The sequence below is a fragment of the Protomyctophum parallelum genome (genome assembly GCF_964188405.1).
Source record: "Protomyctophum parallelum genome assembly, chromosome: 18".
Lineage (NCBI taxonomy): Eukaryota > Metazoa > Chordata > Actinopteri > Myctophiformes > Myctophidae > Protomyctophum > Protomyctophum parallelum.
This window is the reverse complement of record NC_139716.1, coordinates 33,977,641-33,992,685: the sequence shown is the minus strand read 5'-3', so window position 1 is coordinate 33,992,685 and position 15,045 is coordinate 33,977,641. Positions and strand designations below refer to the sequence as shown.

General features: G+C 42.9%; 2 protein-coding genes across 2 annotated transcripts; both read right to left on the bottom strand.

The window, feature by feature from the left end:
* Positions 1–292: 292 nt before the first annotated feature.
* On the bottom strand, positions 293–15,045 carry ovol1a (ovo-like zinc finger 1a). The gene is made up of 5 exons (XM_083788800.1): positions 14,512–15,045; positions 7,577–7,812; positions 6,856–7,086; positions 6,214–6,358; positions 293–1,139 (listed from the first exon to the last, which is right to left on the bottom strand). The coding sequence occupies exons 1-5, from the start codon at positions 14,597–14,599 to the stop codon at positions 754–756; spliced, it is 1,086 nt and encodes a 361-aa protein (XP_083644926.1). The 5' UTR covers positions 14,600–15,045; the 3' UTR covers positions 293–753.
* LOC310875527 (exportin-2-like) lies at positions 2,509–5,412 on the bottom strand (the record flags this gene model as incomplete). The annotated part of the gene is made up of 1 exon (XM_083788799.1): positions 2,509–5,412. The coding sequence occupies one exon, from the start codon at positions 5,410–5,412 to the stop codon at positions 2,509–2,511; it is 2,904 nt and encodes a 967-aa protein (XP_083644925.1).

The following is a 15,045-nucleotide window of genomic DNA, read 5'->3' as shown; positions in this document are numbered from 1 at the left end:
AATTGTGTGACAGTGGTTAAATGGTGAGAATTACTTGGAAAACTGCATCCAGTCTCGCCAAAAGCAATGTGGATATAGAAGTGGATAGCAGACCAATTAGCATTTAATAACATCTTACGCCTATATTTGACCCCCAGGAGGAAATTACTTTTCTGCATTTTACATTTTGAGTTGCTAATGTAAGAACAAAAACATACAATAAAGCTGTTATATTCTTCCAAATAAAAGTACAGTACACCATGAACCCACACGGTATAATAGATTACAAAATACATTCTCCAGTGTATATATATATATATATTACTCCCTTTAATGTTTCATAGAAGAAAAAAAACTTCTCTCGCTATACAGAAAACCCTGTTGGAAATATTTACACAAAACACAATTACACGAAAATAGAATTACCAGAAATAGAGGAACCCTATGTTCCGATTGTCAGGCATTTTCTACAGTGGAGTGACTACGAGTAATAATAATAATATCACATATAATCTCACGAATAAATCAATCTCCAACTTGGCCGTAGTGTTTCCTATGAGGTATATGACAGTACATCATGTCCAACCATACATCCAATCCATCCATACTTTCTTGATGTATCCATCAATGCAGACACAAACACACTCAAATATGTGTGCATGATACATTCATCGTACTTCTAGCACATCTTGATAATTTTGTCGAGTCTATTTGACAGGCTTTTTTATTTAAAGTCTCGACTCCATCCATCCATCCATCCATCCACATCCCTCCCTACTGTCCTCCAGAACCTGTCGTATCATCACTATCGTCACCCTGCGGTGATCCCGGCCCGGACCCTTCACCTCCCATCCCTCCTTCCTCTCCATCATCATCACCACCTCCTCCTCTTTCTGCTCCCCTGCCTCCTCCTCCTCCTGTCTTCCTGGCGGTCTTCCCCTTGAGGAAGGGGCTGCCGGGGTGAAGGGTCTGCAGGTGGACCAGCAGCACGTCCTGGCTCGGGACGGTGTGGCCGCACTCCTCGCAGACGTAGAGCTTGTTGCGGCGCTCCTTGTAGGCGTACTTCTGCGTGACGCCGTGGATCTTCTTCATGTGCGACTCCAGCGAGCAGCGCTGGGTGAAGGCCTTGTCGCACAGACTGCACTTGTAGGGACGGACTCCTGTCAAACACAGAGAAGGGGGGGGAAGGGTTAGAATTAGATTTGGGCAGTTGTTGCTTTATTCCTCAACCTTTTTCATATCAAGGATCCCCAAATCTATTATGTATTTGGCCACGGAACCCTATCTGAATATCCGTGTTTAAAATAGAATTCATATTCACTCGATATTTTTCAATTGTTTGTCAAAAATAGTAGATGTACAAGCTCACAGAGCAGCACAAAGTGACACGCTGTGAGCTTGCACTAGATCTGGTCTTTTTTTATAGCCAATTAACATATACATGGATAAAGTGGTAAAAATTTTGACGCTGAACATATACATATTTTGCTGGGGACCATACAATTACATGTAATTGCTTGGGATACATTACAATAAATCTTGTGTTCGATCATGCGCTGTCAGCTTTACCACCAGTAATTTCTCTTGTTTGTTTGATATGAAATACAGAAACAAATGAAGACGGGTCACTTTGATACAAAGCGAGCAAAAAATATGATACTTCACGTCACAGCAAGCAATTAAATAACGCAGAAACATCAACCATCAACATCAATAAATCCGCAGAGCTTTATACCTACACAAAAAAAACAAATTGTGAATTTTGGCAGCATGATAAAACTTCAGAATGAAGCTAACAGCCACAATTATTAACATGTGCTTGTTTTTGTTTTGCAGGCAGCCATGTATTACAATTTCTCAAACTACTACATGATTGCTAAGTCTTGTACAACAGAGGGTTGTAATGGCTGAATGTAATTTATTGTACATTTAATAGACATTATGTCTATTTGCTCAGACAATAATAACGTAAAATTGTCCATTCATTCCGTTTGTGTAGGACAAACTTTGTGGACAGACACCAAAAGCTGGATATAGGAGGGGCGCCCCTAAAAAATCACACTTGTGTGAAGTGAGGGGTGATCTTATCATCATACATCACATTACGTGCTCAACCAATCAAATCATCACATTCCATTCTACAAATACGGCTCATACAAACAAACACAGCTGTGCATAGGTAGCACTGCTCAAACATACATTCAATTCAATGTAGTCATTTCGTTTCTTTGAATGCTTCCAAAGAAGTAAATCCTTTGCATTTTGTTAATTTGCATTGAAATGTCTTTGCCTGATTGTCCCTCATATTTGGACAAGACTGACATAATCAGCATGATGTCATTAACATGACATCCGAGATCCACATGGCAGCCACACTGATTTCACCTGCTTGTAAAAAAAAATATGAAAAGAAATGATGAAAAGGACCATCATCCCCATGTTATGCTGTCTGCAGTGAGTCAAACCAAAGTCTTAAGTCCTTCTTGTCAAAGCAGGGCTATACTTTGGTGGAATGTATTCTTATTAACTTTAAACCAACTGCACTGTTGCTGCCTGTAGGTAACCCTGCAGGTAATGGAGGGCCTCTGCATCCATATTGGTGCTCAGCATTGATGGAACCCGTCCCGGACACGCGGTAGAGAGCTTGTGGAGGGATTGGGCGAGAAGGATCTTAGGGTTGCCAACAGCAATGTGATCATGTTTCTTCTTCCCGGCAAAGGCCAGCGGTGAGAAAGCGGTCTGGTAACCTGGTGTGTCCTCTGTGTCGAAGGTGTGCTCGTCCAATGGGACGCTGTTGTCCTCTGGCAACTCAAAGAGGCCGATGAGAGCCTGAAGCAGGGGGGTCCAGAGCTTGGTGTATTCTGTGTCCATCATGGCCGGGCATTCGGTGAGGACTTTGGTGATGCCAACAGCACAGATCATCTTGTCCACGGTGCCAGACACCTTCTGGACCTCGGGGATGACTATTTTCTCCAACACCGTGCCAAACATTTGTGGCCGAATACTGTCGAAAACCTCCTGAAGAGCAACTGCTCCATATTTGACTACATAGAGATTGATGAACACCAAAAAACTCTTGATGAATTGAGTGGTTTTGGAATTCTGGAGCCTCTGGAAGAGCAAACCGAAGATCTGTTCCCGGTACTGAGTAATGGATTTGGGAGGCATGTGCTCTACAATGCTTTTAAGAAGGCAAAAACCTTGCTGGTCGTTGACCTTGGAGGTAATAAGCTTCTGGAAGATCCCCAACAAGGCAGGGATTTTATCTGGCGCAGAGCTGGCAATGTTGTCTCCGCCCTTCTCTAGGTAGGCCTGGAGCAGGCGTACCAGAGGGGGGATGTTTCCCGAGCTCTCCCACAACACAGGCTGCAGCAAATGGGGGAACAGGGCTATGTAGGAGGAAGGGATGGAGTCGTCGTGGATCTCCAGGAGCAGGGACATCACCTGGAACACGTACGGAACGAATTCCTGGACGTCACTCTGAAGGATCTCGGCAAAGACAGGGAAGAGAGCCTCCTCAAAGCTGTTGACAGTGGTGGGGTTGGCCTTGCAGGTGATCTGGATGGACAGGCACAGGGCTTCGAACAAGGAGTGGTTAAAGTTCGGCTTGCTGGGATTCTTGCTGACTACACTGAGCTTTTGGGTGAGCTGACCAATCAGTGTGGGAATGTAGGGAACAATCGCCTCTTGCAGAAGGGAGAAGGTGCGCATGATAGCCTTCATGACATATTCATTTTCGGAGGAGTCGGGATGAGCTAGGGACTTGAACAAGTTGTTGAGCAGCTGTTCAGTGAAGGGTGCCATCTCTGCTGCCATGATAAGTGTAGAGTTGTTTGGCCCTCTCATAGCAAACAGCGTCTCCAAGGCATGTGCAGCATGAGTGTGCTGCACTGGGCTCTCTGCCTGCAGGTGAGCTACTAGTAGAGGAATAGCCTGGAGCAGGTGATCTTTAGGTAACTGACTTCTGAACATCCGGATGTACTTGATGGCATCCGTCTTCAGCACTGGGAACTCGTTGACATTAGGGGACTTGAGGTCTGTCAGAATGTGGTTGACGAAGAACTCTGTGTGATTCACCAACTCATTTGCTTGTGTTATTCCATGCCTTTGAGTCTGCGCTTTAGACGCAAGAGATGTGACCAGACAGATGGCAGTGTCTTTGTGCTTCCAGTTTACTCCGGGGTTCTTGGCAAACTTCCCCAACATGGAGTTCACGTAGCCAGATAGAATCTCTGTGACGGGGCCTTCAAACAACATACACAGGCGTTGTACCAGGTCACATGCAGATTTGCGGCGCGTATACAAGTCGGATCCTTCAAGGTCCCTTCGGATGTATTCCTCAGCGTTGTTCTCAAATGCCTCCTCATCGGCACTTCTGAGCTCCATGTTGGGCACGATGACTTTCTCACAAATGCTAGTGAGTATGTTCTGGTCCTGAAACAAATCCTTGCGCTTTTCACACACAGATATCAAGAACTGGATGGCGTTGCTTACAAGCAGGTCAAACTTAACCTCCTGTCCAGTGGACACCAGAAGGTTCCAGATGGCAGTGACGAAGCGAGGCAAATATGGTTCAAATTCCTTATCGTACTTCTGAGCGTACAGAGTGGCGTTGTCGCAGACCTGAGATTTCAACAGTTCTAGGAGGCCAGCTTCCTCCTCGTTGTCTATACGTAAAAGCTTGTTGTCCACCAACAGCAGGTCATGAAAATTAGACATCCAAATCTCCATGTTGTCTTCAAAGAACTCGGGGAGGTCCTGAACGTTGAGACTATAGAAGACCTTTGAGATCAGCGTGAGCAAGGAGAAAAGGACCTTCAAGGCTTTGGCGTCTGTAGCGTGAGTCTGACACAACTCAATGGTGGCATTGAACAGTTCTGTGAGAGGTTGCGCAAACGTGTCCAGCACCAGCTTGATCTGCAACCAAAGGTCATTTGACTTCTCCTCGTGCCGATATCTCTTGAAGAGGGAGTGGGCTGTCCGGAGCACTCCATTGATGATATGGAAGTCGCCACTTTGGAAGCGGTTCACCATTTCGGTTAGAAGATCGGGCCATTTTTGGGGGAAATCATCTCTTCCAATGATGCTGACGGCATCACTAAGCTGTCTTTGAATCTGTTCCGGGCTGCTCAACATCAGGTTTACAATTTTGGCTTTGATTGTCGTTCGGTCCAGATCTGAGATTTTATTCGGTCCATCGACAACTATACGCCAGTTCCTCTTGATGTAGTTCTTGAACGTCACTGCGGCACAGACCCGGATCACACTTTCCTGGGATGTCTCCAATAAGGCGAGAAGTAATACAGGATAGTTCTGGTTTCCCTCAACGGACTCTAGAAACCTCTCAGCTGGACGTCGTACTGTTGGGTCTGCGTTCAACGTTTTCCTCATGAACTCGGTGAGGGTTTGAAGGTTAGCGTCATTCAACTCCATGCTGGTTCCGTTACTAGTGCAGCAGTGAGCGTATTGTGTTGATAGAACGCCTTTTATGCATGCCTGTATGTATGCATCAACCCCTAGTGCATGTGCATATGTGCACTACAAACGCACGCATGCCTTATAAGTACATTCTGTACACACAATGACAAGACATGATGGGTCTGACATCGGCTTGGTTTTATTCCCAAATACGGACATGACTGACGTCATAGACTGTCTAGTGGCTAGGACTGTCACAATTTTTATTATAATTGCCTAATTGCAATTATTAGAGATAATCGCAATTATTTTTGCATAATCGTCAATCGTTTCCATGTTGAAAAATGTCCATACACAAAAAATATAAAGAGAAAAAGAAGTAGCAGATCTACAAGCTTACAACACGTCCCAAAGTGACAATAGCTGATCACCTATTTGAACAACTATTTCCGCTATTTTGTAAAGTGTTTAAATGTGTCTGTGATTTCTTTGTATATTTGAGTTATTTGTCATACGAAGCCTAAAAGGCAAACAGAAATGCAAATTGTAATGTTCTAATGTTAAATGCAAAAAACACAATTCAATCGTTACTCGAAATTATTGTGACAATTAATCGTCAACTTGAAATCATAACAGCCCTAAGACTAGCCATCACAGATTTGAGTACAATAGTAACTACTCTGACACAATTTGTTGCGTCTGTTTTGTTTGTGTGTGTGTGTGTGTGTGTGTGTGTGTGTGTGTGTGTGTGTGTGTGTGTGTGTGTGTGTGTGTGTGTGTGTGTGTGTGTGCGTGCACGTGTGCGTGTGTTCTCACCAGTGTGTGTGCGCACGTGTCTCTTGAGGTCAAAGGTGTCGTTGAATCCTTTCCCACAGAAGGTGCAGAGGTGCTTCTTTGTGTCGTTGTGGCACTTAACATGTCTGTTCAGCATCCTCTGGTACTGGAACGTTTTGTCACAAATCTACACGCACACACGGAAACAGACAGAATCAGGTTAGCATTTTTTAAACTTCAGCTTTTCAAATTAATCGTCACTGGGTACTGCACAATGGACTGGTGCAGCACCCATTATCAAAGGTACTTGGATGTCCGCGCTATGGTGACACCTGAATTTGAATCATCAAAATCAACTAACATGACATTTACATGTCAAACGGATAGTGAGTGTATTTTGGCCACGGACCACCATCTGAAAAGCTTTTGGTGCCAAGGACTATAAGAGAAGATTTGTGAAATTCTTTTCAAAAAGATTTTAAGAAATGTCACATTCATTTAGAAAATATGACACGTCGCGATGCATTGCATTGTGAGCTTGTAGATCTGCTATTAAGTATAAATTGGTCAAACTGGTTTTAATGCTATAATAACCCTTTTTCAAGGAGCACCCCTGTGGGTCATCTGACCCACACTTCAAAAATAAATGCTGTTCCCTCTTAATGTCTCAACTTTAGAACATACCTGGCATGAATATAAACTCTGACCTCCCGCCGACCTTGTTGCCGGGGCGACCACTGCCAGGGTGGTGTCAGGGGTGCTGGTGGTGGTGGTCGCCGGGGAGACGGAAGTCATAGAGACGTCCTGGACGGAGCACGGTTCGGCAGGGAACACGGGAAGAAACAGGGGAAGAGGAGCAGGAGGAGGGGGAGGAGGAGGAAGAGCGGAGATTACAGGTAACTCACCAGTAGTTACCTGTGAGAAGAGAGGGATAGGAAAAAGAAAGGAGAGCGTGAGCTACAAACGGAAATGAAACAATTACAATTTGGGCATTTAGCAGACGCTCTTGTCCAGAGCGCCTTACAAGAGAGGTGTTTATTGAACTCTATAATAATGAGTTTTCATCTCTCCATTATCACTGGAGGCATGATAAAAGCTTATCATAGCGATTTTTGGATATAGAGGGTATGCACTATGCGGGTATGCGCGTGACGTCGTCATCATACCCGGAAGTTTTGCGGGAACGTCTATAGGTGACAAAAAACTACTTTCTGGCATTGACAGCCCATACATCCACACAGAAAAGTCCTATCTGACTGCATTAAACAACGTATAATTCGCTTTTCCACTCGATTTCACCACTCACTCACGCATACGCTCTATTCTAAATTTCAGTCCGTGACGGATTTATCCGCCCCTGCATCAAACCCCAACCTGCAATGGCATGTGGAGAGAGGGACTTCACCTTGATTTTGGAACGGACGTAAGTGGAGCCACCCTGTGGCCTCCTCCTGATCTCCGACCGCTCCTCTGACAGCAGCGAGGGGCTGGGGGGTCGCCCCAGCACGGTGCAGGACGGCAGCTCGGGGTGCGCGTTGCTGTCGGACACAAAGTGTGCGTGCTTGGTGAGGCAAAGCGGCGTGCTCTCGGCAGGCGTGGCCTCAGCTCCCATCATTAGGAAGGACGGAGGGAAGATGGACACTGGGGAGAGAAATGACATCTTCAGATGGGGAGCGTGTGACGCAGTGGTTGTTGCCTGCTGTATCAACGTCAGGTCTGCTCATGAGGGGCGCGACTCGTGCTGCGTAAAAACAAAAGCTCAACACAATCCAGGTCTAGTCAATTTCACAGGCCCTCAACTTCTCTCTGCGTACACAAAAACGCAGGCCTCTCATTGAAAATGAATTACTAGGCACGTTTATCGCTACCCATCTGATAGAACCTATAGACACTTTTTTAGGATGGAGTACCAACATTTAGAGACCTACTAACTATAAAAGATATTTGCAATACTTCAGATAGAGGAGAGTGGTACGTGATTCTGTTTATTCCAAATTAATATAAATATAAATTGAAGACTCAATGTGTAGGTGTGTGGTCTTGCCGTCTGGGAAATGATAGCAAACCACTTCAAAAACGGTGGGAGAGAACAAGCATGACAGAACGAGAGAAAGAAAGAAATAAAATGGGGTCCAACAGCTGCATGGCACCTACAGCTGCAACCAACCATCAATTATTTTCTTAGATACTTTGATACTTCATTAATTTATCAAATAATCAAAAGGTGTTTTTGAAAACATAAGACATAGGGACAAAATAGGGATCAACAACTAGATCCCTTTGATAAAATCATTGCATTTTTCTAAATAATAAATTAAATTGATTAGATGAACCGTTAACTGCACCCCTAAACATGCGTCAACTTTATGATCTATGCTGTCGGGCAGAAACCTCTTATCTCCATATTCTAACTTTTTTTAAACACGTCATTTTGCACTGCGTTTCAAGCTGGTACATATTTAGCCATTTTTTAATTTGAATCCTGAAAAGTAACAGTTTTGGACATATGGGGTTTCTCCATATTATTTGGGCAAGGTTTCAGCCTTGGGAAGATTTCAAAATATATATATATAAAACTAAAGTGAAACAAATGCAGGGAGGTACTCGTTTGGCAATGTGACAAGAAATGCAGTGCTGAATGGTCCAGCAGGATTAACCCTCGGACAAACACACACACACACACACACACACACACACACTCACAGACCCTCTTCTAGATGGCTCGCCTAATAGAGCCATGGCGTAAAAAGAGCAAATGAGAGAGAGGTACATAGAGATTAAGCCTAGACGTTTTAAATGTCTCAATCGCAGCATGCGTGCCCGGTCCATATTTACACAATCTGTTAATTAGCAAACACGCAGGCTTCAATATTGCGTGCGTGTGTGCTTAATGCTTATAGTGCAATTGCCAAAAACAAAAGGTTGCTCGCTCTCACACACGCACGCACACATACACACACACAGACACACAAGCCAGACTTGTCAGACCAGACAAGCTTGTGGCACAAGCCCTGCGTCTTCCTCAAACAATACACCTCCGCAGGGCTGTGTGTGTGTGTGTGTGTGTGTGTGTGTGTGTGTGTGTGTGTGTGTGTGTGTGTGTGTGTGTGTGTGTGTGTGTGTGTGGGTGCGTGCGTGCGTGTGTGTGTGTGTGTGCCACCACTCAAGCCTTAACTGTAGGCTATGACTATGTGTCACTCAAGAGACAACGAATCTGTACAGTCTTGTGGCCTCTGGGCGAGGAGCCTCAGCCGGATAGGAACGCAAATGAGCATGCAAATGAACACTGAGGCCCCATAACGGGTCAGATGCACAGGACCATATCTGGACACTAAATAGGTATACAGAAGTATAGTTTGTTGAATTAACGGGAGAGAGAGAGAGAGAGAGAGAGAGAGAGAGGGAGGGAGAGAGACAGAGAGACAGAGAGAGACAGAGAGAGACAGAGAGACAGAGATGAGACAGTATGAGAGACCTGTGCAGCATTGTTGATTTCGTCACTACGAAGATTTTCTTTTTTGTCGATTACCTTTTTTCACTGACGAAAACTAAACGGTGATGATGAAATGATGAAAACTAAGCTATGATGACTAAAAATAAGACTAAATATATTGACACTTTCGTCAACAAATACAACTACAATTATAGGGAGGGAGTAGTCGAGAACAGATCCAGTAGAACTAAAAGCCAAGTCATTTTGTGGTTGGTTGCGCTCTGAAAATAGCCTGAAAGCTTGTGAGCTTATAGATCGGCTATTTTCACCATGCAACCAAGTGTGAAATCAGGCATTATGAATATGATGCCATCAAGGCCTTCCAAAATAATTTTTTGTCAACAAAATCATCTGTAGATTTAATTTAAAAAGATCGTATGATATTTAGTCGACCAAAAGACAAACTAAAATATGATGATGACTCAAATATAACTAAAACTAAATGGAATATTAATTCAACAGACTATGACTAAAACTAAATCTAATTTTCCTGTCAAAATCAACACTACTATGCAGGCTACCGTATATGCAACTAAAGCCGCAGGTATGTTGTGCTCATGCTCAGTAAATTGCAGATCTACAAGCTCACAACGGGTTACAAATGTCCCGTTCTATAACTATATCTACTATTTACGGCATGCAACACCAACGTGCAACAAAGTATGAATCAGGCTTAACCCATTCAGGAGTGACCTCGAAATTAAAAGAAAATCTTCTAAATCCGCCAGTTTTCTGAAATAAATATTTTCACGATTTTTCAAAAATAGCAGACCTACAAGCTCGTAGCAGATCATGTAGACACACGTCTTTTAATTTGACCTGCAATGATGTCGATCTGCTATGAGCTTGTAGATCTGCTATTTTTGGTGATCAAGTTTGAAGGAGGTCCACAGTATTCATGTATTTTACTCTGCATTTATTTTAGTTATTTTCTTTTTAATTTACACATAATGTTCACACACGTCTTTTAATTTGACCTGCAATGATGTCGATCTGCAAGTTCAAATTAATTGCAGTAAATTGTGTATGCTGCCATGAACTTTAGCCTGCAATTAACTATATAAAAAGGCAGCTTATTGGCATTTTCAACCAATTGGATTCAACATAGTTTGCAACTTTGCATGCATGCATCTATGATGTAACAAAAATGTAGAGCGACGAGATTTACTGTAAAGGGGTTTACTGTAGAGTGGGAAAAAGAATGCCAACCCCAGGCCAAACTTTACTATTATAGAGGTTTCAAGTGTAAAATATTTTACCTATAATAATGACATGCTCTAAATATGGATGCCGGGTTCAAAGTCGTTATTAATTTTTTCATATTGTTTAAAGGCGGAAATAACGCGCCATTGTGTGTCACGCATGTTGTAATCTGGTCCCGGTTGTTTGCTCAGCTCACGCACCACTCCTTCTGCCCACAGCCGGTCAATACAGAGGACCGGCCAGACAGGTAGGTGTGTGTGGGGGGCCTAATCGCCTCATTGATTTCAAGATCCCACCCAATAAACAATGGGTTGAAAGAGAGAACTGTTAGACAGCTGTTTAGTGTTTACACATGTCTTAATTCTACTGGGCCTACATTTTCATTACATCTCATCATTTATTTATTTATGTTTTGCTTTGTATGTTTTACAATGCAAAAAAAACCTCCCTTGGACATTATTTCAAGCGGGTCTGAGCAAAAGCACGCTTTTGTAGGCTAGAACAATACACCAATACACATTACAATTTTTGACAGCAGGTCAACAATGTGTGGAAAGAGGAAGAGAGAGAGACAGGGTTACTCCCTCTGAATTTAGTAAGCCCACATTCTCTCTAGTACATTATTCTTGACATGTCATGATGGCTTGGAGGAGGGTCAACAACCAGCAAATAGATTTATCAAATGTGTGTGTGTGCATGCGTGCGTGCATGTGTGTGCGACTGTGCGTGTGCGTGTGTGTGTTTGCCAAGGGTGTAATGAATGCAATAGACTTGCTTTTAACTCCAGGGAAGACAAGTTGGCGGGCGCTCGTGTGTCCGAAAGGGTCCGTTATATTTCCTGTTCTATAAACATTAACCCAGGGTGGCGTTACTAATACTTAACTAAATAATATGGGCTACGATTATTAAATGACGGCAATGAATTAAGCAAACAAATAGATTAAGATGTATTTCTAAAAGGGATTAAAGTTTAATGGTGATACGGAAATGGTTTAATCATAAAACCATTTCCGTATCACCATTCTGAAACATAACACAATTTGTGAAGTGAGAAAATGAAAATTACTGTTCACAGAAAATAAAAAAATATTTATATAGGATAGGCTACAGTAGGTGAACTATATGCATTAATATGCAATGTATATAAGAGGATTGGTCATGGTATATAAAAATATCAAAAACAAGTTAAATTGCAGTAAACATTTGTTGCCGTTTTGGAGACCAGGCCAGGATTATATCATAAGCTATTTATTCATTTCAAAAGGGTATTTGGTAAAGAATGACACAAGATTGTACCTGATGTATTATTATATTGATTAATTAATTGATAATGTAAAACATTGAGACACACCACAATGTCAAAATAATAACCAGGCTTATAGTCAAAATAAATAAGCCATTTGCTTCGTGATAAACTAACCTGCCTACTGTTCATAAAACTATTTAACACACCTTCGTCTGAGAGCCATTATCATACTTTGTGTGTGTGACTGTGTGTGTGTGTGACTGTGTGTGTGTGTGTGTGTGTGTGTGTGTGTGTGTGTGTGTGTGTGTGTGTGTGTGTGTGTGTGTGTGAGACACAGGTTGGGCAGGTACATCAAGTAACGGCACATGCCAGAGACCGTTGCTATGGTGATTAAGGTGGCGACCGTCAACCTCCAAATGCTGCCTTCACATCAGCTGTCAATATACTCAATAACATAAGTGTGCATTCAAAAGTTGAATGTAGCCTGATAGATTACTATTGATTGATTGATTGATTGAATACATTAACAGTTTTTTAAGAGGCGAGTAGAGTTTAATAGTTCAATACAAGGTCTATCATGTTACCTGTATGTATGCAACTGTTTTAAGTCATTATATTTGTTGATCTCACGTTGAACGGATTCTATGCTGTTACAAGCACAAGGTAATCTAGGCCTAACTGAGATCTCTCTGAAAATATAAGAAAAACTGATATTAAAACGCCTTTGATCTGTCAATATAAAGTAAGCATGTATAAGGAATGTTCCAATGAGCATTTGGGTTTCTTCTGTGGGTAGGCTATAGAAAAGAGGCTAGTGGACACAAGTCTAATTGTTCAAACAAGTCATGTTCGGCCTAGTCTACTCTACTGCTTCAGCGCTCACACAGCCCAAAGAGGATGTATGAGTCAATGATTAGAAGTTAACGGAGATGAGATGAGAGTGGGGGAGAAACACAGAGAAATAAGAAATAAGGAAAAGAGGGGGGGGAGAGAGAGAGAGAGAGAGAGAGAGAGAGAGAGAGAGAGAGAGACTACTGGGTGTAGTCCGTTAGCTGTTATCTGATACCAATGTGAACCCAACAATAAAACTCTGCCATTGGCAACAATAGGGATTGTTCTGAGAGAGAGAGAGAGAGAGAGAGAGAGAGAGAGAGAGAGAGAGAGAGAGATAGGGGGGGCTATCATTACTAGTAACAGGACTAAAGCATAATCAGAACAACCACTGATTATGAAAACTCTCTCTTTGACCAGTGTTCCGTGTCAGAACCTAGTCTAGTAGCTGTAACGCCTCGGCCTTGTATCACATTCCATCCAGTGACAAAATGACACATATGGCTACAACAGTAGCTATTGCAGCTACTGTGTGTGAGCCCAGAAAATGGATGCCACATGATGATGATGAGATTGAGATGGAGAAAGAAAACCCTAATATGAATAAAAAAGAAAGATAAAGCATAAATGAACAATTCCGCTGTAAACTTCTACCTACATCAAAAAGGTTTTGAAAAACAGAAGCCATGGTGAGACTGTATCAAATGACATCTGCACACATCCCTGAACCTGATTAAGATTTGAAGTGTTTAGGCCGACCGTTATTCCAATTCCATATAGTGGTTGTTGACTGACTGTTATAAAACCAGGCTGTGTTCCTCTCACGCGGAAGCAAGAAGCTGAAATCTGGGGTTGAAGGTCGAAATGAGCCAGGTGAAAAAAGCAACGGGTCCTTATGATAGCACAACACGCACACACGCGCGTGCGCGCGCACACACACACACACACACACACACACACACACACACACACACCAGAACAATAAAATAAATCTTAATTTTTTCCACCTAGACTCCTTGTCATATACGTTGTCTTTGTAGGCCTATACTTGTTTACTTTTAATAGTTTGTATAGATTAGCCAGTCGGTAGCTGCAAACCACGCTGTCAAGGTGGACCTATACCCAGTTGTAAACTTTTATAGTAGGCTAGTGTGTGGCCTAGTGACAGTGTAACCCTTACTGGCCCGCTTTGAACATAAATACATGTAGGCCTAGGGTAATCAATAGCATGCATAATAAATATATAGGCTCTGAAAGTTAATATTCCTCCTGAGTTCTATAACGTCAAAAGATAATAAACGGATCACTTCGTCGCAGGCAGCCCAGATTGGTTTCCCGTTATTCGCAGCGCGGCGGCCCCGTTATACAAAATGGCCCATTCCCCTGCAAAGCACACAAGCAGGTTCTCAAAGTGGGGTCACTCAGCCAGGGACCCCTCGGGAGTTTCCAAACTCCGAGAGCGTGCAAATCTGTACGCTGATCAGAGTTATATGGTGAGGGGGTTCTTGGAAATAAAATAAAAAAAGTTTGACAAGCACAGCACTAGACCTGCACTAGACCCACTCACCTGGGATGTAGACGTCTCCTCCTCGCTCGCTCCAGTTCCGTTTTCCAGGCGAAATATTCGCCTTCTTCACCAGAAAGGCTCTCGGCATGGTGGCTGCTGCTAAATAATTCAGTTAACTTATAAAACTGTCTTCTTCCCCAAAAATCCACACCTGCTATATATAGGTCTAGAACTTCTCAAATTCGAAGAAAAACCAAACAATAAACCGCGAGTGGCAACACGTTCTCATGTACCTTGCTTGGGTACAAAAAAAAGAAAGGAAAAGAAAAGAAAGGAGAAGGGGGGAAACGGAAGGTATCAATTCCTCGCTCCCTTCCACCTTGCTGTTCAACCCGATCAAACGTCGCAGGGTTTCCACTTGTCCTTCTTTCTTTCTTTCTTTCTCTTCTGTTAAATCCGTTAACTTGTTTCCAGAAGTAGCGTATGTGTGTCTTTAGCGTCGTAGGCAGTGTGTGCTACAGGTGTGAGCGGTGCTCTCAGGTGAGAGCTGGTTACTACTCTGCGGGCTACAATGTTTCGAGTGGAAATAATATA